Genomic DNA, 25575 nt, shown 5'->3' with positions numbered 1-25575 from the left:
TAAAAAATATATAAAATCAAGTAAAGGAATAATAAATAACCAAATGATACAAATTACAAATCTAGGAAAAAATAAGGAGAAAAGGACTCTCTCCGGTCAGACAAATAAATACAAGATTTAGTTTCTTTTCTCTGGATGGAAAAATTGTTAAATAATTATACAAATGAATGAATAAATACACAACAACGAAAACCGAGAAAAATGTGGACAAAGAAATTCCGCAGGAAAAAGCGAAGCAACAACAAACAACTAAACATACAACAAATATAAAAGAACCGCAAACTTGATGCAATCAACTTCTCTCCCCAAAAAAAATAGAAAAAAAAAATCTAACGCACTTCTAAGGGGTAAAACCCCTGTAAAGAAAAATAAATAAATGAGTACATAACAGCAAAAAAAAAAAACAAACGGGTGAATAAAAAAATTTTCAATGAAATGCATTTTCCCAGGAATAAAAAAAAAAAGGCACTTCAAGTAGAAAAACCCCTGTTAAGGGCGTGGTATCAATCGGGTTGGATTTTCGTGCTCACGCCCCCTCGGGAAATATTGCGCACCCCCGTAGTTTCCCAGTGCACACAACTCCAGTCACTGAGGGGGAAGGTTTGTGGGTGGAGCCAACCAATGACATAGTGGTGGTAACCGACAACGAGTCATCTGACAACGTGGCCTTGGAGCCGCGCCCCCCGAATGGCTAACTAACGCTAGTCCTGGGGAAGAGATAGCCACTCAGCCAGCAAGTCCCAAACCATCCACCAAACTACCCCACTTTTGCGAACTAGCATAACTACCGAAGGTGTTAACGGCTGGATCTACCACCACCCCTCACCCCCCCAGTTACTTAGGGGGTTGCGGGGGGGGGGTTGGTGGTGGCAGAGCAGGAGGAGGGGAAGAGGTTTGGAAACGTGTCTATACACTCGTCCAGCCTCCAACGACCAGTCACTACTGGAAAACCCTCTGACATCAGCGACAAACTGGGGGTGGGTTTTCGTCTTTTATCTTTCATCCCCCCCCCTCCTGAGCAGACTTGGCCAACGGTTTGGACTTCTTCGATGATTTTAACGTGCCGGGGTGTCGGGAAGATATAGTCGGAAGTAGCTGGTGAGAAGACTGTTGCGAGGGAGTTGGTGAAAGTTATGCGGAGGACACTGACAACCGGTTCCATGGTCGACTTGTAGAGGGTACGGAGGATGGGCACAGGTCAGTGATTTGTTTATTATATTTTTAGGGGTAGTTCCAATTGTCTCTGGAGATTTATCATTGAGAATATTCACTCGGGGTCTAGCGAGACGGTGAAAGGGATTTTTTTTATGTTAAGGGGTGTGCTCCGAGTTTAGGGAAACATGACTCTGATTTTAGAGAATTCATCGGTGATTTTTGCGGGCGATAATTGGTGACAGAGGAGTCGGCATTGGAGGTGGAAATTAGTGATGATATCGGGGAAAATTGTGGTGGTCAACCCCCGAAAATTGGGGGTCAATCACCGAAAATTTGTGATGTGTTTGGTGATGGGATTTTCTTGCGAAAAATCACTGGTGAGGGGATGTTAGTGTAATGAGATTTATAAATATTTGGTTGTGGTGCGAGTGGTATTGTTTATGGTGGAAGTGAAGTAAAAATGTCCGAGTGAACATCGTAATCCTTGTGCAAAAGGATACACCTTGATCGGTTTAGTCTTGGGTTGAACAATGAGACGTTTTGGTGTACAGGGGGTGCGAGATGTCTACCGTGAAAGGGGGAATGCTGGGTTGGCTTAGGCATAAACGTGTTTTTCTTGCCGCGGATCATTAGGGCGATTAAGGGCAACCCACCAAAAGGGAGAGAACAGATTAAGGGAATCTTCTGGAGCCCCTTTCGTCTTACCACTTAAGTTTTTTTTCTCAGCGTTTTTCTCGGGCTGTGAGAATTACGTCTGACTACTAGTGATTTCTCTACTGAATTTCTTCTACCGAAATTTGCCTATTTGTTACTCATGAGTTCATTCGGGGGAAATCAAATGGCGACTGATTTTTAAACGGTTTTATTTTAATTTTAAAGGGATAATTACTTGTCTGACTACTTCGGAATTTTCTACTTATGTTTTTGCGATTACAGGTGACCGGCTACTGGATATTGCCTGCAACGTCTGCGAGGATCGTAGTTCAGGGAAACATTATGGGATTTACAGTTGCGATGGTAATTATATTAATAAATAAAAAGTTATATTTATAAAAAGTTATAGAACGAGAAAAATTAAAAAAAAATCATTTGCATTATCACAGCGGAAAATGACAGATGTTTTTTTTAGAGCACGAAATTTGTTATGAAAAATACTATCCGATATTCTCGGCTGACTTTAACATATGTAGAAATTTTTGTGAATTTGTTAGAAACAATATTTTTATGTTTAACAAAAAAATAGAGGAAATGTTTTTTTTGTGAAGCAAAATTCTTAATAAATTTGTTATTTATTTTTTGAAGGTTGTTCGGGATTTTTCAAACGGAGTATCCACAGCAATCGCGAGTACACTTGCAAGGCCCAGGGCCCAATGAAAGGTCGCTGTCCCATTGATAAAACTCACAGGAATCAGTGTCGAGCTTGCCGATTAACCAAGTGTTTTCAAGCAGGAATGAACAAGGACGGTAAGTCCAGCATTTCGCACCCCTTAAATATTTTCCAGTATTAATAAAATTAATCGAGGGCTCTCTACTATTCCCTTAAAGTATTTCTGTGATGCATCCAAAAATCAGAACCTAATTTAGAATTATTGATAGATTTTTCGCTTAAAAAAACTGTGGAAGTCGATTGGAACGAAAAATTCATTGAATTAAATTTTTAAAGATTTATTGAAGACTTTGTGATGGGGGAATTGTAATTCCAGTCACTCTCGAAGCCTATTAATACCCACGGCCCATCACGCTCGACTCACCACTCTCTAGAGGATTATACACTTCAACCCTTCCAGCGTCTTAGAACCCCAATTGATGGGAATCAATATTTTTATGAAAAGAAAAATTGAAATTCGAGGTCGTTCAGAATTTCGTATTTTTTGTGTATCGGGAATTTTTTTATTAAATAACGGAAATCATAGCATTAAAAATGAAAACTCGACCGTCATAGGAGTCAGGAAAATACGAATTAATTAAACAGGACATTAACTCCTCAAACAATCGCCCTCCCCTCATTCTCCCCCTTCAAATAAACTTATAAAAAAAATTCCAAAGTCATCTGCTCCTGTGGCTTCACTTTTCTGCCGAAAAAAAATCCCTCTAATCAATTCTTGCAATTAATAACCCCCCCACCGATGTTAGTTATCACTTCAACAAAATACTGACCAACATTTTTACTTCAAACACTAAAAAAAATTCAACAAAACGATAAAAAATGAAGATATTTCAACAAAGACATTGAAAATAATCCTAGTCACCCAAACGTCTCAAAACTCCATAACAACTCCATCATCATCCCCTCCCCTTCCTCCCTAAAACGACGAAAAGTCCCCAAAAAATCATCTCCCCTCTTCCCTCAAATAAACTCATCAAAAAAATCCCAAAGTCACCACATCTCACCCCCTCACGTTCCCCCAAAAAAAAATTCCCTCCCATCATCATCTTGGTTGCATGAAAGAGGCAATCGTCTCCATCCCCCTGCCACCCCTCTCTTCATAACTCCCGCGAAACCACTCAAGAGTCGGGTGGAAATAAGGATGGAGTGGGTCTCCAGAAAATGATAGAATCGTGGTGATGGGGGAGGTTTGGTTTGATATCCGAAGCGGAGGGAGGATTGGGGCGGGGCACGACCGCTTGTCATGGATGAGGGTGTCAGGGTGTTCGGGGGGGTGTTTAATGCAGGACGGGTGCTCTGGTTCCCAGCGGCAGGACCCCCCCCCTGAGGGGGAAGGGGATGGCTGGGGGAGACTGCAGACTCCAGTAAGAGAGGAGATTCAATTAGTGGCAGAGCTTCCTAACGTTAGGGAGTCTACACACGAATGCGATGAAAAGTATAACTATAGGATTTCTGTTGTACCTCGGGGCTACAGTCGACAATGCTTCACTCAACCCCTCTCCACCCCCTGACGTGAACCTTTTCACCTATAACGGCAGAACCCCGGCATTTACCTGCCAAATTACATCATCCAAGATTAATTATCTTTTTTTATTGTTTCCTTTTTTATTTAAGAGTGGATTTCTTTTTTCTTCCTGATGTTTTATTGATTTTTATTATATTTATGAATGGGGGGTGGAATGCTCTGGGAGGGGTGGATTGTGGAATAGTTCTAAACATTTTTCATTAGCGAGGACCGAAAGTGTGTTGAATATTGAACTCTGGGTGGAAATTTAAGTCGATAATTTTTTAATTCATAATTTAAAAAAAAATAATGGAAACTGTCAATTGCAGTCTTGGAGTTGTTTGTCAAGTGGATTGAGATGTCATGTCGTAGAAAAATTGGTAATAAAATGTCCAGGTAGTCTGTTGGTTTTTATCGGCTGCATTAAAATTGAAAGAGTAGGTTCTCTCGATTTTTTCGGGAATTATTGATTCAGTCTTCTTTTGATTCTAATCGGGCATCGGTGCGGGTCGCGAATATCAAAAGAGGATTAAATGTACCCGCATGAACGCGTTGTGTATCTGTACGACTCGTATTTGTGTAATTTGTGATGGATTTTTGATATTTAATCTGAGAATGTTTTGTAAGAAATTATTAAATATTCGGATTATCACATAATTTATATAAGGAAAATTCCTAAAATAATTAAAAAATGTTAATCTTCGAAGGACCAATAGTTTACAGATAACTAATGAACCCTAGATGTCCCACCCTAAAATTAACAATTCAAAAAAAAAAACCATTTCCTGCAAAAATCGAATTCACCAGCGTCTTCAGCCAAAACTTCCCTTATGTCAATGCAAAATGAAAAATATTCTAGACAGAATTTCTTCACCCTTTCCCCCCATAAACAATTCCACCCCTGCATTACACCCCCCTCGAGCTCTGCCATGTAAAATTCCCGACGTATTATCAGCCTTATCGTACGAAATCCCAGGTGTGTTTCCGCACATTCGCATTCCATTACCACCACAAGTCCCTTGAGTTCATAAATTTTATTGCTCTGACAATACATTCCATCAAATAATCCGAAAAATGCATCTCATCCATGACCAGAAAGCAATTATCAACCGATGGTTTTACAAATAAAAATACTCAGTTGAACGATGAAATTGAATTTCGAATTTTTCACAGAGTCGTGTCAACAAACTTTGTAGCCGACAATCTAGCCACTCCTCCCCTATTTTTTCACAACACAAAACGGGTCAACATGATACCCACCCCCCTCCCTCCGTACCCCCGCATCACCTCACCCCCTCATGTACACAACGAATCCATCTGATCCCAGTTATATATTCGCAAACTCACGTTTTAACGCTCAATCGCTCTTGTGAACTTTTATCATAAAACTTTTCAATCCCCTCGATTTTATCCCCATTTTCACGATATATTCAAGCCAATTGTAAATTCATTGATTCGTTATTTTTTCCTCAAGATTATTTTGAAAAGAATTTTGAATAAAATAATTGGCATTTGCATTTGTGATAAAAAAAAATAGACAAAAGAAATTGGCTGAGAAATAATTCAATAAAAGTTATGCAAAAGTTCTGTAATTGTTAAGTAAGAGGGGAGGTTCGATAAAGATTTTCGTATTTTGTTATTCCGTAATTTTCCGTAATTTTTCCTTCGGCAATTTATGTCAGATTTTCTCTCGCTAGCGCATACGAAATTTCCACGTATTTTTATCAAATATTTCAGTGTATTCTCAGCTACAAGAGGTTCTCAAGAGGGCCCCAATTATTTAGGACCACACGAAGGTCTTATAGAGACTATAATAAGGTTCCCTGAGGACATGTGAAAGATTTGCAAAGGTCCTGGGGAGAGGGAGAAGGTCCTGTCGATAAAAAATATCGAAAATGAAGTGGAGAATAACCCAAACGTTGGGGGGAATTAAATTGACGTTAAGGGCCATAAAGGGCGGAATCAGGAGACAATGAGGGTCTTATGGAGGGCAAATAGAGGCCCTATGGCATGTTAATGAACATATTACCCCGTTCACGAAGAAACATGGGAATAAACATGAAAAATTATGATCTCCATGACTTTAAGTGATGCGAGTCAACGCTTGGAAGGGCCAAAATAACTGTTTTTCTTCAATGAAATTTAGTACTTACTGAGAATTCTTGATATGTCTAGACAAACATGAATCATCTGTCTATAGCCCTTTTAAACCCATCTCAGTATGTTATAGTTTCCATAGTTTTTCTCCAAACAGTACCGAAACGTTTAGAACAATTTTAATAAATAGAACCAGAGAATCAACAGAAATTAATTAATGAACAGGGCCCTTTTGTCAAATGGGTCTAGAGTGTCAAATCTTTGATCACTAAGACCCAGTTGATACTTTCTGCCTGCAATAATAAATAATTAAAATTAATAGTTAAATCGTTTTTATATTATTGAAACAATCCCCATTCATAATCCAACAGTATTTATTTTGTATCTTGTTAAATATAATTATTTGTTAATTCTCCGGGATAATTTCGGTCTCCCAACTCTACTCATAACATCAAAGATGCATGGAAGAGGCGATTACTTATGATTTGTTGGCGTAATGCCCGTGAAGCCCCAGTTGGAGAAGTTTCAGAGCGTGAGTTGATCGCTGTAGGTACGAGACTAGGGCGTTTGGGGGGGGGGGTGGAAAGGGGGGTCCATTTCTGGGGTTGCCGAGTGTGGAATAGTCGTCTCTGGGGATCGCGTGGGAGTGGACGGCTGGTAACTCAGTCGAGCGAGGTGTGCCCTACAACGCAACGGACAGCATCAATCCATCCACATAAACGATAAACTCGACTATGCGACAAGAAGGGTGCAAAATGCCGAGGTGACAGAGCTCTGACATTTTCTCCATATTTTCTTTTTTATATCTTCCCCTCGGTGGTTCGGAAAAACATATTCCCGTTGTTACGACATTTTCACACGTGTTCGGGGAACAACGATGGATTTTTCTGACGGATACGGATAAATAAAAAGCCCTTTCCCTTGTTTTCGTCGGTTAATATAATAAAATATAATAAAATTATTTGATTTATTGAACTGGGTCGCGAGGTGAGGGGTGAATTTTTTAGGAAGAAAATGGGGTCTAGTGCGAGGCCCCATATTGCATATAATGGGGCCTTATATTGCATTTTTCAACTGTTTTTTCGAGATATTTTTTTATTTAAAAATTTTTCGCAAGAGTTCTGTCATTCACAGACATTTACTGATGTTCGTCATTGACGTGGACACGTATACAGACCCTTTACGATCTTAACAACCCTCAGACGGGTGGATCCAAATATTCCCAAAATAAATAAATAAATTCCCAAAATAAATAAATAAATTTATTTCATTTCTCCCCCAAAAAATCCCAAATTATTGTATCGATCATTGACTTTTCCTCGATCCCTCAAAACGTCCAAAATATCAATATCTTCCACCCCTCGTAAAAAAATCGATGAATTCTCCCCGCGTACATCCAATTGTTCAAAACCGAGTAATTGAAATTCTCCGACAGATAATCCAACATGTGCACTAACATAACGGAATCTAATATTCCCCCAATCCGTCAAACGCCTCTATTACCCGACGATTAGCCCCGACACGTGTTACCGGAGATCTCGTACAAGTGCATCCACTGACCCAGCCCACCCCATCCCACCCCATTCCACCCCATCCCACCCATTCACCCCCGAAAATTTCCATAAACACGTATCAACCATATATGATAAAATGTCGAAAGCAGGGGGAAAGGGGGGGTGTGAATATGTGACTGGAAAACAGTGCGGAATGAGTGGCAATAGGTGAAACGTATCCAAACCCCAGTGAACTGGAGGGATTAGCCTTGGAGATCGGTGACTGCTGAAATGTTCACAGATCGGTTTACCGTTTAGCAGGATAGAGGGAGTGTGATCCCGTTGGCCCCGGCGCTTTTCATCCCCCACCCGGTTAAGGAGGGGGGGAGGAAGGGTGAGAGAGTGCGAGAGGGTGCGAGAGGGTAACTGTTTGCGTGTGGGAACTAGCATTGTGGCCCACACGTGCCATCAACTGGTTTACAAACACCAGAGTAACGGAGATGGAGAATAAAAGATGGAAAGGGCGCACAGGGCGCGGTCCATTCCAGCGCATGCGGACGTAATCCTGCACTCGTCATTTCCTCAATTTTATAGTTTTCAGGTGGACTTTTTATCGGGGATTTTCGAGTGTCAATGGCTTTTGCAGATCTGCGTGCGGTAAATGGCGCATTGCGCACGCTCACACGTGCGTTAAGGTATTTACCGCACCCTCACGCGTGCGTTAGCGTATTTTCCGCGGGTTTTTATGGAAAATTCTTTCCTTTCGGTCCTTTTCCAACCCCCCGACTCCCCAGATAAAACTTTACCCCACTTGTGTGCGCAATATCCTGCGATAGAATATTTTTTAAAATTATTGTTAAGTCATTTTTACTCAAATTTATTTTGTTTTCAAAGTAAAATCAATTTTTTCTTCAATTGTTGTTGAGTTTGGGAGACAGACGGAAGACTGAGATCTTCAAGGGGTTGTATTTAAGTTGTAGGTGTCTTGGACCTTCGGGTGATGAGTGAACACGGGGGTGAGGGAAGTTTCCTAGCTTTGACCGTTGAAACCCTCCCTCGTGTTAGTTTGATGTTACAAAACTCTCTAATACCGCAAATATTCCGAAGACTCCAGAACAATTTGGAGAGTAAAAATAAATATTTCATTCGGTCTCAGGGAAATTGAGGAATAATTGAAAAATTCTCCCTTACCCCTCCCCCCCCCTCACCCTCCCGCCGGTGGAGAGTAAATATTTATCGAGAAAACATAATTTCTGTTATTTTCCAACCAATTGACTAATTCTCGACGCGGGCAAAGCACAAAAAATATCCTCATGTTTTTACTAATCACGCCTGTGGAGAACGGCCACTGTGGTTCAATAAAAAAATAACAACCCCAGGGATTCTACCAATCTACCCCATGTACGCTGCATCGGTGTTTACGTTTCCCGGTATTGTGAATATTTTTATAAGTCATATTTGCCTGGGTCGTATCGATACTGATGATATTCAAACATTTTGAGGACGAGATGTGCCTCGAGGATATCAATTGATTTTTTTTACTATTAAAATAAGTTTCAAAACATCTTAAAGTAAATTTCCAGATCTTTAAAATAATTGAGGCTACTGCTTTCTCAGTTATTAATTTTTATCATTAAATAAAGCAAAAGTGGCTGTTAAAATTGAATGAAAAATTGTTTGAACGTTTTTTCGCATCAAATGAAGAATTATTTCTCATTTTTGTTATTGGAGATGGGAAAAACTTGTAAATAGTCAAAAGTTAAGTAGAAAACCAGTGAAAAAGTAGACGTGCGAGCCGGCAATTTTTCCGGCTTTTCGACAAATCATCAATTTTTCACGCGACGCAATGAAAAATCGAAAAATAAAAAATTCAAAACTATAAAAACAGAAAATAAAAGTTCTCGCGGCAATGCGGTCAAGCAGTATGGGTTTTTGGGTGCTAGAGGGATGAATTGGATACAGTTCCAACGCCGGTGCGAACGTGGGAACTAACCGGGTGGTATCCGCTCAGCCTCATTAATGATGATGTGCCTACCACCCAGTGGCAGAATCCCGAGTGATGTGGAATGGGTGAGCGAGAGGGAGGAGGGAGTGAACCCCGCAAAAGCCTGGCCAACACGTCCCCTGACACACCCTCACTATCCACCACCTTCGAGGTCTCCTCAACATACACCCTCGGACTGCTCCTCAACAACAATTTCACTCCCCCTCGCACCCTCTGGGTCCAGGTGATGGAGTCCAGCTGCACTTGACATTTGATCCCTTCTGGGGAGATAAATTTCAGATAAAAATGATCCTGGAGCTCTATAAATTATTGCAGGACTTCAAAAATCGTATTTTCATATTTTTTAATGGAAAAAATTGAACATTGAGGGATACGAAATTAGATTAATTGGGTTTCACGTTAATTAATGTTTAGCAGTGCAACACGAACGTGGCCCAAGGAAACCAAAGCCCCACCCAGACAAGCATCACAGCTCCCAGCAGTCCTTAGTGACAACCCTCACCTCCCACCCTGGATCACCAGTGCGCCATGAGCCCAGAGTTGACATCAACCCTCACCTGTTCCCACATCACAGCCCAGTGGTGAATTCCCTGTCGCCTCTGTCAACACCCCCAGGCCATCACGATCGCACCAGAAGAGACAGAACCGCTTCGCACTTGCTCTCCATTCACAGGTGTGTTTTTTCATTAAAATCGACGAATTTCGGGATTTAATTGATAAGTTAATTAAGTATCCCGAGTCTCCGTGTCTGGGGGGAAATGTTTGAGGGACATTAAATGAGTGACTAATCACTTTCAGGAGATTGAGGTACGTGCCATATCCCCAACCCCCGTCATTAATGCAAAAACCACCGGATGACGGGACTTCTCCCGTGTCGTTTCCCCTTCAACTACCGCCGCCCAATCCCGGACTTTATCATTCAGCATCTGTTGCACTTGGACAACAACCGCCCCTTCTACAGATTCTCATGTCTGCGGAGAAGTGTCAAGTAAGACGGATAAATAAACTGTAATTTCTTTTTAATTATTTGAATTGAAATTTTTAATTACCGAATCCAGAGGAATATTCAGTAGTGAAGTGGCAGAGGGAGGAAACGACTCATTTCTGCGTCGAGTTTTTGGGGAATATCTCCGAATCCAAGAGAGATAGCGAAATGTTTGTCATGACATTTGTTGTAGAACTCAATTTGCTGAATAAAAAAGGTTCTAATAAAAATTTTGGTAGCTTTCTTAGATTTCGAGATATTTATCAAAAATTGGGCGGCAGTCAAAAATTTGGTTTTACCACTTCGCTGCGGTCTTCCATTACCAATAAAATTTAATGGGGTTTATTTAAACAATATTCAATTGGAAAAAATCAAGACAGAGCAGAAAACATGTTTGAGTATTTCATTATTAACATCTGAATATTTTATTTGAAATTAATGGATTTAAAATTGTCAAATAGTCTTGCGGAGGAATAAAAAATTATAGGATGATCAATGTTTTTTTTAATTGTCAATTTCATTTTTCTATCTGTTGTTTTATCATTATAAAAATAAATTTTACGGAGCACTCGATTCCAGCCCGACGGCGAGGGTTCCCTGGACCAAACGGAGACCGAGGCGAGTGTCAGTCCGACGGGAACATTACAGAATTTCAGTCCTACCTGGGAAATGCTTCAAGTAATTTTAACAATCACTTGAATAAATTTTGAAAATATTTAAATCTTCTCTTCAATTTGAATAAAAAAAATTGATTCTGAAATTTTTTAAAATTCTATTCTGTATCCTACCTTTAGGAAACAACCGCCAGACTTTTATTCATGGCAGTAAGATGGGTGCGTTGTCTGGCACCTTTTCAAACTCTCTTCAAAGAAGACCGACTCGTCCTCCTCCAGCAGACCTGGACACAGTTATTTCTACTGCATCTGGCGCAGTGGTCGGTATCCTGGGACATTTCAGGACTCCTCGATGACGAACAGGTGAGACGGAGGCTACCACCCGAGGAAGCTTCACTCCAGGAACTCCATACCATTCAAGTGAGAATAAAAAATTAAATGTTGTGCTGTAAAAAAATATAAAACATCAGTCGAACTGTTGTTATTCTCTTCAAGGAAATAATGTCCAGATTTCGACAACTTTCACCTGATGGGGGGGAGTGTGGGTGTATGAAGGCTGTAGTACTCTTCAGACCAGGTAGATTAATTAAAAAAAAATATATGTAATCATTTTTTTGAGGCGCATTTTATCTTTTTTTAGCTGTAAAATCCAAGGACGGAATTTATATTAATGTTCCTTAATTACGGTAAACAATCATTTTTCCTAAAATTACAGAGACAAAGGGTCTAACCGACCCTAAGCCCGTCGAAATGCTGCAAGACCAAGCCCAGTGTATTCTCGGGGATTACATAAGATCCCGTTATCCCCGTCAGCCCGAGAGATTTGGCCGTTTTCTCTTATCATTACCCATGTTGCACGCGGTAAAGCCCACGACAGTGGAGCTTCTGTTTTTTCGTGAGACAATTGGTGATATTCCTATTGCGCGATTACTCGGTGACATGTATAAGATGGAGCATCACTCAACAGACGGTGAATAGACATTTATTTTTTGATTCGTACCTGGCTGTTCACTAACTAAAATTCAATTGAAAATCAAATGGATGGAATATTGATTACAGATTTCAAGGGAGACATTGGATTCAGCACGATCAATCATCCTAAAGATGGTGATCTGAAAAAATGATTAAACATATTGATAAACCCGTTAATCCAATTTTTTTCATGATTTTTGGGACAAAATGAGATAATCAAAGATGAGAGTTGGGAGATCTATTGAATTAATCAGCTAATTTATCATATTTTCTCTGTAAATCTACAATTCATACACTAAATTATGGTAGTGAAGTCATATCATTAAGCCCAGCATATCAATGATCGTACTGAAGGGAAAAAAATTAAGGGTATGCATCTGATAATCTGCAGTGAGGGAAAAATATTAATTTTTGAAAATTCTATAGCTCCAGTCCAGTCATTCCCAGATGAACCTATTGACCTTCCGTTGTGGCAATCGTTCTAAACAATCAATTGGCCCAGTTAATTCCATCCATTTTGCAAAACAGAATTGACGAATAATTTTTTTTCCATCAGTGTGAACCCTCATATCCCTGTAAAGTAGCAAAGTTATATTTCGCTGTAAATGAAAATTGAATGTGTAAATGTCTTAACCACTACTCACTATTCGTAAGTAAATTATAAATACTGATAATTGCACATAAACCCTTGTAATTAAAACCAAAAACTATGGGATCTTAACTTGAGGCGTCTGTGATAATTTTCCCTGTTTTCCCAATTACTTCTCATTTCACGAATAATTTATGTTGTGCACATAATTCGGTGTTGGTGATATTCAGATAATTAATTCATAATTAATGTTAAAATATTATTACGAAAATTGTAGATTAAATTGATTCTCTGTATAGTTGAAAACTGTTAGAATAAATGTCTAAGTGCTAATACTTAATACAATTGTTAATCGAATAGTTAATCTTTCGCATAATGGACAAATAAAAAATTCAGCATATGTAATTAACGAGTTATTAATCAGTGGACATACGATTTTGTACCCATTTATTTTCTGTTATTACATGTGAAACTGATGTTTGTCATCAGGAGACAGTATAAAAGGTATAACATTCATGGATATTGGTACAATCATTCACTAAAGTTATCAACAAATTTAGTAAACGAGCATACATTCGAAGATTCGATAGTTTCGTAGTAATATCAATCGTACAATTTATGTTTATAAGTCCTCGTTACAAAATTCTTGGCTTTATCATCTACTGGGGAATGAATATTGGTCTCTGTGATCATTAAGACTAGAATCATAATCACGTTATCTCGTTGAACTCTAAAAAAACGAGCGATTAAGACCGAAAAAATGAACACGAATAAAAATATTTGTTCATCAATTGTGCAGATAGTTGGATCGCCATTTTCGTCGCGACCTTGAAAAGCCTCGAGAATCAGGAAGCACTGGAGATTATGATTTGTTCGGATACAAAAACAAACTCCAAAATATGGAGACTTTAACTGAGTGGAATTGAAAAATTGTCTGTCTCGATTTTTTTTATTGCGCTGGATATAATGAAAGACGAGGGTGGTGGATCGATTACTTCATGAAAATTGTAGCAAATAATGCTACAAAAAATACGAAATCAAAAAATTATTTGTTTCTCATCAACATCTCAATATCTTCCGTAATATTCAGTCAATATTCATTAAAAATTCGTTTGAATCCAGACTTGGATCAATTAAATCTTTCGTTATTTAGTTTGATATCAGAAGAGTTCAGTTCAATATTAAAAACCGTTCTCCATAAATATTTTCCAATTAATCGACAGATTCCCTAATGAACTTTCAAACCAAGATGGAAAATTCTGGAGGGCTTTTAAAGTCCCTTTTCGGAATTACAGCTCTTCGTGAGCCTTCAGGTACTTATCAACGAACTCATAGAGATCATCGAGAGTCCTTGACCCACTGTACTCAGAAATTTTCTGTCCATTTTTGTACAAGAAGAGTGTGGGGAACCCATCGACCTCCTGTTCATCGCAAAGCTGTTTGCTAGTGTCCAAAGTGCAATCGACTTTGACAATGTGAACATCATCTCGTCCAATGAATTTCTTTCCCAGGTTCTCCCAAGTAGGGGCGAGACGTTTGCAGTGGCCACACCATGGAGCAAAGAATTCGATGAAGGTAACGCCCTTCTCGATTCCATGCTGGAAGGAGTCCCCTGTCAGACTGAAGACAGATTGCACTACGTCTTCAGCCGGTTCTTGACTGTCGTCGTCAGGTACAACAGAGTTCTTCTTCAACATCTTGTTGATGTACTCCTGTAGCTGCTCCTGGCTCCTCTCCCCAGAGTATTTATCGATTTTCTTTCCGTCCTCGATCCATAAAAGGGTGGGGTATCCCTTGATATCAAATTGCGCGCAAACTGATCGGTGTTGAGTGCAGTCCAGCTTGGAGATGCTGACGAGATCGTCGTGACTATTGGCTTGAGCTAACTTGTCCCATGTGAAGGCCAGTTTTTGGCAGTGGCCGCACCAGGGGGCGTAGAATTTGACGAAGTGACTACCCGTTGACACGTGGTTGTTGAAGGTGTCTCCTGTGAGTTCTACCAGACCGTTCACTGGTTCAGGAACTGGGGGCTTGTCCTCGGCCTCGTCTGTCTCCGCACTGCTCAGTTGCTCGTTAATGAAAGCACTGAGTGATGGCAAGTCCCTAGTTCCTCGGAATCTTATTCCAGTGCTTTCTCCAGTTTTGAAGAACTTCAAACTATAGATTAGATAGCAGAAGATAACAAGAAAGTCATTGATTATTTCAAAGGACAATAAATTAAATAAATATGTCTCCATCCAATTTCACAAATGTCATTTTCTTTTTTTCTTTGGATATAAAATCTAGGAAAATTTCCTTACGTTGGGTATCCAGTGACCTCATGTTTACTGCAAATCGAACTTTCAGTCGTGCAGTCGACCTTGGCAATGCGAACTCTAGCATCTTTCTCTTCATTCAGCAGTTCAGCAAGAATTTCCCACGTGGGGCTTAGGTTCCGGCAATGTTCACACCTGGAAAATAATAAAGCCATGGCAATAAAATATTTTTAATTATTCAGGAGAATCCCTTAGAGGACCTTTGGAGTTTCTATCGCTAGTTCTTATCGTGTATGACTTGTTTGATGAGTTGATAACACTTCGTAAAAATCTTCCAAGTTCTTACCACGGTGCGTAGAACATGATAAAGTGATTTTTTTTTGGTACTTCAGTGGAGAAATTCTCCACGGTGTACTGCACTGTGTGCACGTCATCCTGGTGGGCTGCAGTGATGGCACACTGATAGTACATGAAAGCCACTGTCAGTAGAGTCAATGTTTTTCCAAACATGATTGATGTATTCTCGAATTCAACTGCAAAAGAGAATTTTATGAGTGAGAAACCTTTAAGAGAATATTGTTTTTTTTTGGGAACTAGAGGAATGAACAAGCATTTTCGAATGCATTAGAAGAAACAAATCCTTCTTTCAACGTAATGAATTTTTGACGAAAATATTTATTGATTCGAGAATAACGTTAAAATAGTTCTGGGGATTTCTCCATTTTATTTCTTCCTTTTATCATTTTTTTAATGGACAAAGCAACACTCAGAATTCCTTAAGGACCCCCCACGACAACAAAGAGAGACTCGATTTAAGAACAAATTATTGAAAATTGTAAGGATCACCTCAGTGAAGTAAACATCAAACACAACAATTAAACATCAAAACGTCCGAACAATGACTGAAATTTTCTGCGATTCCTGTGTTTACACTGAAACTAATTGTTTCCCTCGTGATAAAAAACTCAAAATCGCGATACTTTGTAGACCGGTTAGGGTTAAAAATATATTCTCAATTTGGGCACGAAAAAAAACCAAAGGAAACAAAGTCTAATTACCTCTTGAAAACGATCGTGACTGTTCAACGCTATCGAACACACTGAGAATCTATAATCTACAACTTGAGCTTTGATTATTGGTTTCTGTGGACTTTCGTTGGTTTATCGCCGAACTAGATATGGCGAGTCCGCCCCCCTGAACCCTCAAAGCGGATTTCCAACGAACGACGATAGTAAAAGCGAGAAAATTGTGGAATTATTCAAATGTCAGACTTTGAATCCCTCAAAAAATCAACAAATATCTTTATAAAATTAATTATTTATTCATCATCAAGCTTTGTTGACATCTGGATGAACATTATTCAATAGTTTTAAGACATTGGAGAATTAAAATATATTTTATTGTACAAAGTTAATATTTAATGTTCACATAAACAAATAATTATCAGTAATAATTCACAGCCTTTTGTTTCCTGTCAAAATTAATTTTTATTTTTCAATTTTCTACACTGATATGCATTAAACCAACTATTCGACGAATAAATTTCAATAATTTAATGCTTTAGTATCTCTTAAACTTACACCCCCTCGCCCATAAATTATTATAATCACGAAGAAATGCGAGAACGTAGATACGACAGGATTTCTTCCGTTCCCCTCTCCAAAATGGCATGTCGAGGCTGTTTGAAGTAATTTCCAGACAGCATCAGCATCCTGAACACATAAATTACCCCATAAGACCCACAAAATTAAATCCATCCCCACTTAATAACAAAATATTGTTACAAACATACACATGACAACAGTTTCGACATCGAATCTGGCGGTGAAAACATGAGCAGGATGATAATCATGACGATATCATGCAATTTAATGCTTGAGGGGCATTATAAGCTATGAATGAAAAAACAAATCAGGATTAAACATTAAAAAAAATCACTGTTATAAAAAAAACCTAAAAAATCAAATAACAATAGACATTGAATAAAAAAGAAGACAATTCTAAAATATTCAGGATCACTATGCATTTACCTGTAACATCAAGCATCCTAAATGATTATTTAAAGTAAACATTAAGACATTCATGCAATGATCATTAGCAGCCACAAGCCATCGATCATTATCGTCACCTAATGTTCTTCATATTCCCAAGTTCAGGTGGAACGTGTCCAATGTCGTTGTTAGACAGATCTAGAGTCGCAAGACGTCGTAATTTTAACAGAGACGTCACGTCAATATCTGTTATGTGATTGTCGTTCATAATTAATATCTCCAGGTTTTCAATATTGCAGACGGATTCAGGAATTTTTGTGAACCTTCAATAAAAATATGGGTTCCTTATTGTATCGGTTTTCGAGTGAAATGTCGTGTTAAGTAGTAATTTCAAGTGTCCGCCAATAAATATTTTTAAGAGAAATTTACCTGTTGCAGGAGATGTTGATCTCTCTCAATCGCTCCAACTCCCCGATACTCTTCGGCAACGCCGATAATTGATTCTGACTGAGATCAATGTACCTCAGATGCTTGAAAGGTTCCCCAAACCACTCAGGTAAAGATGCCAATTGATTGCAGGATATTTTCATGTCCTCAACAGAAGTTATCGCCGACAGTTTCTCAGGGACTTGACACAATTTATTTTTACTGATGTCTATGCATGTCACCCCGGCGATTTTCGCATCCTCAAGGACATCATCAGGTACTTCGTGGAGGTGTTGAGCTGTCAGGCTCAGCAGTTTTGTATTTCTCATCGTGTACCTGCCCCAAGAATTTCGAATATCAAACAAAACAATTGTAAAATAGATTAGAATTATGAGGCAATTGTTATTAACGAACTTATCAGGTGCTGATACAGGTCCTGTTGATGGTGATGAATGGACATCAAGAGATTCAGAGTCAAAGCCTTGGCGAAGATGTTTTAAAATTCTTGGAGTTCCACATTGGACGATATCTCTCCTCACGTTTTTAATTTTCTCATTTCCATTTATTATGAAGTGCTTGAGATTCGGCATTATGCAGATAAAATTTGGAATTCTGCGAATTGAATTGGAAAAGTCAAATCAGAGATGTTTTGAGACCGGAAATTGAGTACATACAGTGTTAGTTTGTTGGAGGACAGATCGAGTCGTTCCATATTCAGAAGTTTTATGATGTCATCGGGTATAACTTCGATATTATTGTGGGCCAGTAGGAGAGACCTCAATTGGCCCATGTCCTCCAAACATTCCATGTCAATTTCCTGGGGATTAATCGATAATTCGTCATGCGTTTAATTTACTCATGCTAAATTGGATCACTTTTTATTGGACATACGTACGTCTATGGAGTTGTTAGATAGATTGAGTTCTTTCAAGGCCGTGCATCCAGTTATGTTGGGAAAATTTTTCAGATTGTTGGTGTGAAGAATGAGGGCCTCGAGCTTTCTCATTTCACCCAGGGGAGGGACCACCTCGAGGTGATTTGAATTTGCATCCAGTTTTTTTAGGACTAAGGGATAGACAGATCTGATAGAATTTGTTTAGTGATTCGATTTCTTTGGTCACACGCGGGGAGGAAAACAATATTTTTGTTTGAACATATATTTCATGCTGTTATTCCGCCATTAATTAATGGCATTTTTTAATACTAGAGATGTTCGAAACCTTTGCAACCAGAATTCATGTTTATTGATTTTTTAAAAATTCAGAAAATCCGCAGGAAAATATTCTTGCTACCATGGTAATAATTTTAAAAAATGTGAATTTTGATAGAAAAGGTGTAGAACATTCTTAAGATCAATTACGTAAATCGATGAACAAGTTATTCCGATAATAGACAAACCTCTCATGCTCATTATGTCCGGTGGCAACTCTACGAGTAGATTATGACTTACATCGAACGTACACAAACGCACGAGGTACCCTAGACCCACAGGCAAGGTTGTAAGATTATTGAACGATAGGTTCTACGACAGAATGCAGAAATGAGACTTGAATTTTCACCAGAAAACAAATTAATCTAGTACTCCAGTCATACCAGTGACTCCAGCATCACCAGGTCCCCAATTGCAGGATCAAGGTCAGCCAGATTGTTATGTGACAGATTCAGCTGCTTAAGATTTTCCAGAGTGAAGAATCTCTTGGAAATCTTTCCTAAATTGTTGTGAGAAATGTCGAATTTTCGGAGTTTTATCAAGGCCCCAATTTCCTTCGGCACTTCCTCCAGTAGATTATCGTGAAACTGCGAGGAAAGATGCGAATTTTTATGAATTTCGATGAAATCGTGACTAGAAATTATAGTTTTATGCTTACGTCTAATTCTTCAATTTCTGATAGATGATCAATATCGGAATCGATAGTTTTGATGCTATTTTCACTCAGATTGAGTTTTTTGAGGGGCTCCTGCTCCCACCAACGCTCCTTGTCATCATCAAAATCCAAATTCCTTCCCAGCTCTTCAACTTCTCCTTTGGAGAGTTGATTTATTGTCCATATCCTTTGGGGCACTGGAAGTTAAAATCCACAAAAAACTAAATTAATTGCACATAATTTTTTTATCATAATTTATAGAAAGAGAAACCACAAGGGTTGATTACACTGTAAATATCTCATTACATATATCAACTATTATATTTTTAACTTACGATTTTGGAAGTAGACGTATTACTTAACAAACTTGTGTTATCACCCCTCGAAATAAAATAAAGTTACTCCAAAAAATAATGAGGTAACTTAATGATTATCCTGTTTTTCATAATAAAAACAAACCTGTAGCCAATCCTTTTCCTGCCAAATTAAGTTCTCCTGATCTCCTGGCATCAATAATAATTCTCTCGGATAACTCATCATCATCATCATTTTTACACCTCGGTTTAAACAATGCCCGATGATTAACCTTCATTTTCCTCTCCACACTCATGTTTCAACAGTAAAATGTCAACTGAAACGTATCACAACAGTCTCGCGTATTATTAGCTCTTCAAACAGTGTCGGGCCCAACGAACCGTGCAATCCAATGCCCATAACAATTGTCAATACTTTGAAGACTATATAATCCCCTGAACTTGCACGGATAAATAAATAATGCTACATTGTGATTTTCGATTCGTAGACCTCTATGTACTTAGCCTGGGGGAGGGGTTGGGAATGAAAAAACTAACTGACAATGTACATGATTGTACATTGTTAACATATTATTGCAAGTGTATTGATTATGTTTGTAGCTCAGTAGATAATTAATAATCATCTTAAATAATGTAAGTAGTGACCTCTGATTACCCTGGAGGGAACCCTCATGCCTGTAGGGTATTTGCAAATGGCGTCCTCTGTAGATCACCTTTTCCACTGCTCAATAATTAGACACAAGTTATTAAATTACAGATTTCTCTATCGATATGGAATGAACCTATTGAAAAATCTCAATATTTACTAATAGATCGTATAAATTCATGTTCGATTATTAACTATTTATATTAAAATAACAAAAAACATCAGTGGAAACCAGCGGATGACAACCTAACGAAATGACAAAAAAACAAACAATCATTTAATCAGTTAATCTTCAAAAAAAATCTAAATTGATTAATTCAATTTTGGATTATTAATATAAATTGTTCAATGGTTATCTAAATCCTGAACTTGGAAAATTCCCAGAAGAAATCGATCCTAACTTTAACTAGAACATTTTACAGCTGATAGAGCATTGACGTGTCAGTGACTCATGCTGAAAGTAGGCGGCATGAGCTGGAGAATTCCATTGTTTCGTGCGTCACGTAACATCATGCAAGAAAAAAAAAAATTGTTCTGACATTGAATATCCCGTTTTGCCTCTCCCTTTTGCTTGCCCAATCCCACCAGCTATTATGATCAAAATAGGATAAATGAGATTCAGACATTGATTGTAGCTATGACGTAGTGTCTTCCACGTGATAAAGGTCAGCACTGCTAATGCTGTGATTCCCCTTCACAGAAGAGGAATGTTTATTACTAATCCTTGGAAAATCGATTAATTGACAGCCAAATATATCAGCCTTCGTCAGGAATCTATTAACAAATATCTTCATTTGATTATTTTCATTCTTTAAAAAGGAACATCTGAACTTCTTGGTGCAGATCATGTAAATAATGTGCACAAAAAAATCCTTAAAAAAATAAACGAATAAACGAATAAATAAATTATTCGTTATCAATTAACACGAAATGAACAATAACTATTGACGGATTCTGAAGAAATGACGTCTTAATTAAAAATCAGGAAAACGAGTTGACGAGTTATTTGATTCCTAGACCGAAACTCCTGACCTGAAGAAGACGATGTTCAAGGTTCAGGAGAATAATATAAGTTAGTGTTGATTTAAGGGAGAGTTACCCTGCGGGACATGAATCCTGGGAAAATGGAGTGGACATTTCTGAAGCCCCAAATGTTGGAAATATTTTTGACAGCAACAACAATCGATCCATCGTAAATCTCTCAGGGAATAAGGGGGAAATACTCGTCGTTGTTTATGACCTGGACAGCTCAACACATGAACAACCTCATACACAAAAGGGCCTTATCTTCGGGGCAGACCTCTCACTCTCGAGGAACCAAGGCCGAGGGACCTCTCAAACAGTCTCTCGAACAAACGACAGAATTCTGTCGAGTCCTTGATTAGAAAGTAAATGTTAAAAATGTTAAATGAATAAAGATCTTGACGTGAAACTAAATTGAAGGAGATAATTACGTACAATATAAATACCTGGGCCAAATATTACGGTTCGTTTGGGTATTACGACAGTCCAAACCCGATTATTTTATTAGTTTAATGGAGGAAATTGGGACTTAGTTAATTAGAATGACGACGGGACTCGAGGCCAAGAGCTCCATAAAATTGTGGACATATTTGGTAAACTGACGATACTTTCGACCCTCGTAAATCAAAAATAAAAAAATTATGGGACTGTACAACACCATCAATTGCTAAAAAATTTGTTGTTGTTTATTCAACTGTCGAAAATGGTTCCGATGGCCAGGAAAAATGAATGAACGGAGGCACAAGTGTTGAATACATAAAACATAAATACATTTAAGCGAGCGGCGAACGCAATATTAAGGAGTAAATAAAAGAGGGCGCGGCAAGAAATTGCTGAAGGGAATGGATCTTGTCCAATGTATCACAGACTAACGCAGTTACCCCCACTTCATCAAATCCCAACTGCCCCTAGAACTCCCACCACTTCGAGGAACCTAGTGAATGCTTCAGATATACTTGTGCGATGGTATATATGGTATTGCGCATATACAAAAGCGTCAGTTCTGCTCGGACTTTGGACACGTGAACAAGATTTCAAGAGGAGGAAGTTTTTCTTTTGATTGGTCCGCTCATTGTATGGGTAAGCTTATCCTCAAATATTTTCCAAAGCACAACTTACACTCAATATATTTCTATGAGTATCTGATCTAAATTCTCCAATTTTTAATCCCAATTTTGATTTTTTTGAAGAAAATGTTTAGAATATTTTTTGATGTCTCGTGACTCTCCACGACGTTACATTCAGAGACGGGGTTGCTTTGTTCCATAAAAGAAGCAACGACCTCGCCCCGTTGTCCACGTGACCTGATATTTCATGAAATGATAAGACGTCACTCCTTCATTTTTTATATTGACGATGAAGAGTCGTACATTGTGTTTCCAGGGGGAAAATATTGTCCTCCCTTGTGGCACACGATATTTTATTTTTATCGAGCGAAAGAGGTTAGAATCGCACTCTTCAACCCCTAGGGGAATAAAATAAATTGTTTCTGCTGACGATCAAAACATTTATTACAACCAAACACTCAACGGAAGAGTGATAAAATTATTGTTCATTTAGTCTTAATTTTCTTATCGTGAAATGAGTCAAAGGTTATTTCCCCATTCGATATGATAATTGTAAATTTCCAATGTTTGTGAGCTCGAAGGGTACGTTGTTTTGTATGAACAATCAGATGTCGAAACATCCATATGTATCAACAAAATGTCTGCGACGGACACGTGGACTTGGAGTTGTACATTCATTTAACAATATTGATTGACTCATGCGCTGTAGAATAAGTGGCACAAGTTTGTTAGTACGAATTAAGGTACTTCGACAGTCAGTAGATAAATTAAGGGACTGGAGATGCGCCCTAACCTCGTTTTTTCTGTTCTTTCCTCAATAAACTGCCAAAAAATGCCTTTGACGAACATTTATAATAATAACGTGAACCCGGAGGTCATGGATAATGAAATTGCAATGATTTATTGTGGAAAAATTCACGAATCGATCACCCAAAGGTTCGAATTCTTCGATCATTATCGATAATTGTCTTCCTTCGTTGAAAAGATCCTGTACAAATTATAATTTTACTTTTTTTCTATCCACAAATCGATGGGGACAATCGGGTCAGCTGGCAGAGACTTCAAAATAACTCAAAGCATTTTCTCTAAAGACGTCAACTCCATCTCTAATTTCTAACTAATTTAATAATTGTTTATTTAAATGAATGCAGAGCGAGAGAAGAGTAAAAAGCACGGAGAGAGCCCTGTGGAGCCGATAAGCAGCTGCAGGGATGAGAATGGATATTTGCCGACAGTGGGCCGTTGGGGTAATGAATGGCCGAGTTGACTCGAGTCGGCAGAATCATGGTGCCAGCCACAGGGGCAGGCCCGGGGGCCCTGGATCAGGGGTGTTCCGCTACCCCTGCCGGTTTGGGCCCATTCTGAGTCTAAAACGTTGACCGTCGATACTGTCGAACAGTATGAGGAATTAGCAGGCAGTGTGGAGCTGAAAACACAGCGTCTACTGCGCGAGCATCGCTATGATACCATTGGAAATTTTCTGAGGTTCGCTATAGTCTTAAATTAATCTTAAGGTTGTTGTGTAAATTATTTACCGGACAGATTTCCATAATTCGAATAATTCAAAACAGTCCCTGGGAAGTTTGAATTTAATTTTGATTTTTTCTAATGGAGCGATGTGGATTACAATTTGTTAAAATAAACTAAATTGAACTTTCTAATTATCGGGACCATAATTTTTTGCTTGATAAGATGATACTCTGGTCATTTACTCATCAATATAAAAAGTATAAATGAATAATCTGTAATTAGGTTCTACAAGGACTTTAAAGAACATTCTGAACCGATGGTGGAGCGTTTTTATCACAAATATCAGCCTTTGATAACGCGAAAACATCATACATGTGTTGGTCTTGGATTCGAATTAATCAGCAGATTAAATGGGCTCGAGGAGAGATTCCCTGGTATAACAAGTGGCCTTTACTTGGTATCATGTGAGGAGGTAACGTAAGATTCCATTTATGATCGAATAGTGATAAGAAATAAATAATAAGATATTAAATTGACTTTTGCAGACAATTGGGGACATTGAGGGATATGTAGGTGGTCCACCAGCAGCGGATATTGGTGAAAAGGAGCATGTTCTTGTTTCACTAAAAATTAACATCAATGGACGTCACGGTGTACTACTTCTCGATCCTGGTTATCACGTTGCACGTGTTATAACTGTTATGGCTGACAAATTGTATCCACACACTGGTTGGTTTACACAATCAGATGAGCCTGAATGCAAAAAGGAGTACAATTATTCTCTCTGTCCACAAGATCCTGATTACGTTGAGTGGCATGAGAGAGAAACACGCCCTGGTGCCTTAGAACGTACCCAAGTTGCTCTAATTTATGTTGCAAGGCCGTATTTAACTGCCATTGATGTTACTGAAAGGAGAAATTTGGTATACAATTTCAGGAGTTTATTAGCAAGAGATACGAAAGGCCATGTTACTGCCGGTTTATATTTTGCATTGACTCTTGATAATTCCCAAATGTTTACCTTTTTTTATCAAACCAACAGTGGAAAGAGAAAAGTTAAAATGCCATTCAACAAGTTTCGCAATTTATCCAAGGTAAACATTTCTGCTGACATCATTTCAGTTATTTTGAAGTCATTTTTCTGACTCGATAATTATATCAGTAAAATTTTTATTTGCAGACGCCCCTCACTGATGATGAAATCAAGATGATTGACAAATGTGCTCGCCAAATGGACCTAACATCACAGGATATGAAGAGTCTTCTGTCAGCTTTGGCTATTGTGATGAATGATACATCATTTATCGCTCAAGTACTTGCGATAAATTCAAGAATTAACACAATTGCTGAAGACAATTAACAAGAATCTAATCAATCACTGAGGTGTCAACGATGTTTTTATATATTATTTTTGCTTGCTATCCTCGTACATTCATTTCTTTATTATTATTAATTAACATGATTGACTTATTTTATTTGATGACCCGATGGACAAAGAATGAAAAACAGCTATGAATTTTGTTTTATTATGATTTTTTCTTGCATAAAAGAATCTTTCGTTTGAAGATTATCAACGATATAATTGGGTTATTTACACCACTTTAATTATCGGGTTTTTTTTTGGGGATCTTCTTTTGCGGTAAAGGGTATGTTGAATTATGCTAATTTGAATAAATTTTGTGCAATGGAAAAACGATTGTTCATTTTTTTCCCCACT

The 25575-nt window shown here is 38.3% G+C and overlaps 4 protein-coding genes across 8 annotated transcripts; 2 read left to right on the top strand and 2 right to left on the bottom strand.

Moving 5' to 3' along the window:
* Positions 1–6: 6 nt before the first annotated feature.
* Positions 7–13153, top strand: LOC135169276 (protein dissatisfaction-like). Its single transcript, XM_064134121.1, has 10 exons — positions 7–1197; positions 2092–2172; positions 2458–2619; positions 10056–10314; positions 10440–10629; positions 11206–11304; positions 11421–11660; positions 11736–11817; positions 11956–12210; positions 12300–13153. Exons 1-10 carry the CDS (start codon positions 1188–1190, stop codon positions 12362–12364), a joined length of 1443 nt encoding a protein of 480 aa, XP_063990191.1. The 5' UTR covers positions 7–1187; the 3' UTR covers positions 12365–13153.
* A 78-nt stretch (positions 13154–13231) lies between these two features.
* LOC135169278 (thioredoxin domain-containing protein 5 homolog) lies at positions 13232–16273 on the bottom strand. Its single transcript, XM_064134128.1, has 4 exons — positions 16115–16273; positions 15403–15589; positions 15102–15251; positions 13232–14958 (listed from the first exon to the last, which is right to left on the bottom strand). Exons 2-4 carry the CDS (start codon positions 15564–15566, stop codon positions 14091–14093), a joined length of 1182 nt encoding a protein of 393 aa, XP_063990198.1. The 5' UTR covers positions 15567–15589; positions 16115–16273; the 3' UTR covers positions 13232–14090.
* An 84-nt stretch (positions 16274–16357) lies between these two features.
* Positions 16358–22074, bottom strand: LOC135169274 (leucine-rich repeat-containing protein 40-like). 5 transcript variants are annotated; one of them, XM_064134116.1, is made up of 13 exons: positions 21757–22074; positions 21398–21674; positions 20298–21072; positions 19798–19969; positions 19342–19535; positions 19067–19270; positions 18872–18995; positions 18369–18538; positions 18148–18290; positions 17888–18085; positions 17477–17809; positions 17185–17370; positions 16358–16768 (listed from the first exon to the last, which is right to left on the bottom strand). In XM_064134116.1, exons 4-13 carry the CDS (start codon positions 19946–19948, stop codon positions 16663–16665), a joined length of 1809 nt encoding a protein of 602 aa, XP_063990186.1. In that variant the 5' UTR covers positions 19949–19969; positions 20298–21072; positions 21398–21674; positions 21757–22074; the 3' UTR covers positions 16358–16662. The 5 variants fall into 5 exon arrangements, 3 of the variants coding, with proteins under 3 accessions (XP_063990186.1, XP_063990187.1, XP_063990188.1); XM_064134117.1 differs by having other exon boundaries at positions 21768–22074; XR_010300185.1 differs by lacking the exons at positions 20298–21072; positions 21398–21674; positions 21757–22074 and adding an exon at positions 16849–16948 and having other exon boundaries at positions 17087–17370; positions 19798–20234.
* Positions 22075–22250: 176 nt separating this feature from the next.
* On the top strand, positions 22251–25551 carry LOC135169280 (uncharacterized). The gene is made up of 5 exons (XM_064134133.1): positions 22251–22401; positions 23540–23873; positions 24141–24330; positions 24404–24952; positions 25039–25551. The coding sequence occupies exons 3-5, from the start codon at positions 24175–24177 to the stop codon at positions 25216–25218; spliced, it is 885 nt and encodes a 294-aa protein (XP_063990203.1). The 5' UTR covers positions 22251–22401; positions 23540–23873; positions 24141–24174; the 3' UTR covers positions 25219–25551.
* The last annotated feature ends 24 nt before the right edge of the window (positions 25552–25575 follow it).

Source organism: Diachasmimorpha longicaudata, chromosome 14 (assembly GCF_034640455.1).
Source record: "Diachasmimorpha longicaudata isolate KC_UGA_2023 chromosome 14, iyDiaLong2, whole genome shotgun sequence".
NCBI classification, from domain to species: Eukaryota; Metazoa; Arthropoda; class Insecta; order Hymenoptera; family Braconidae; genus Diachasmimorpha; species Diachasmimorpha longicaudata.
Note: the sequence above shows the minus strand (reverse complement) of the source record. Positions and strands in the feature narration are given on the sequence as shown.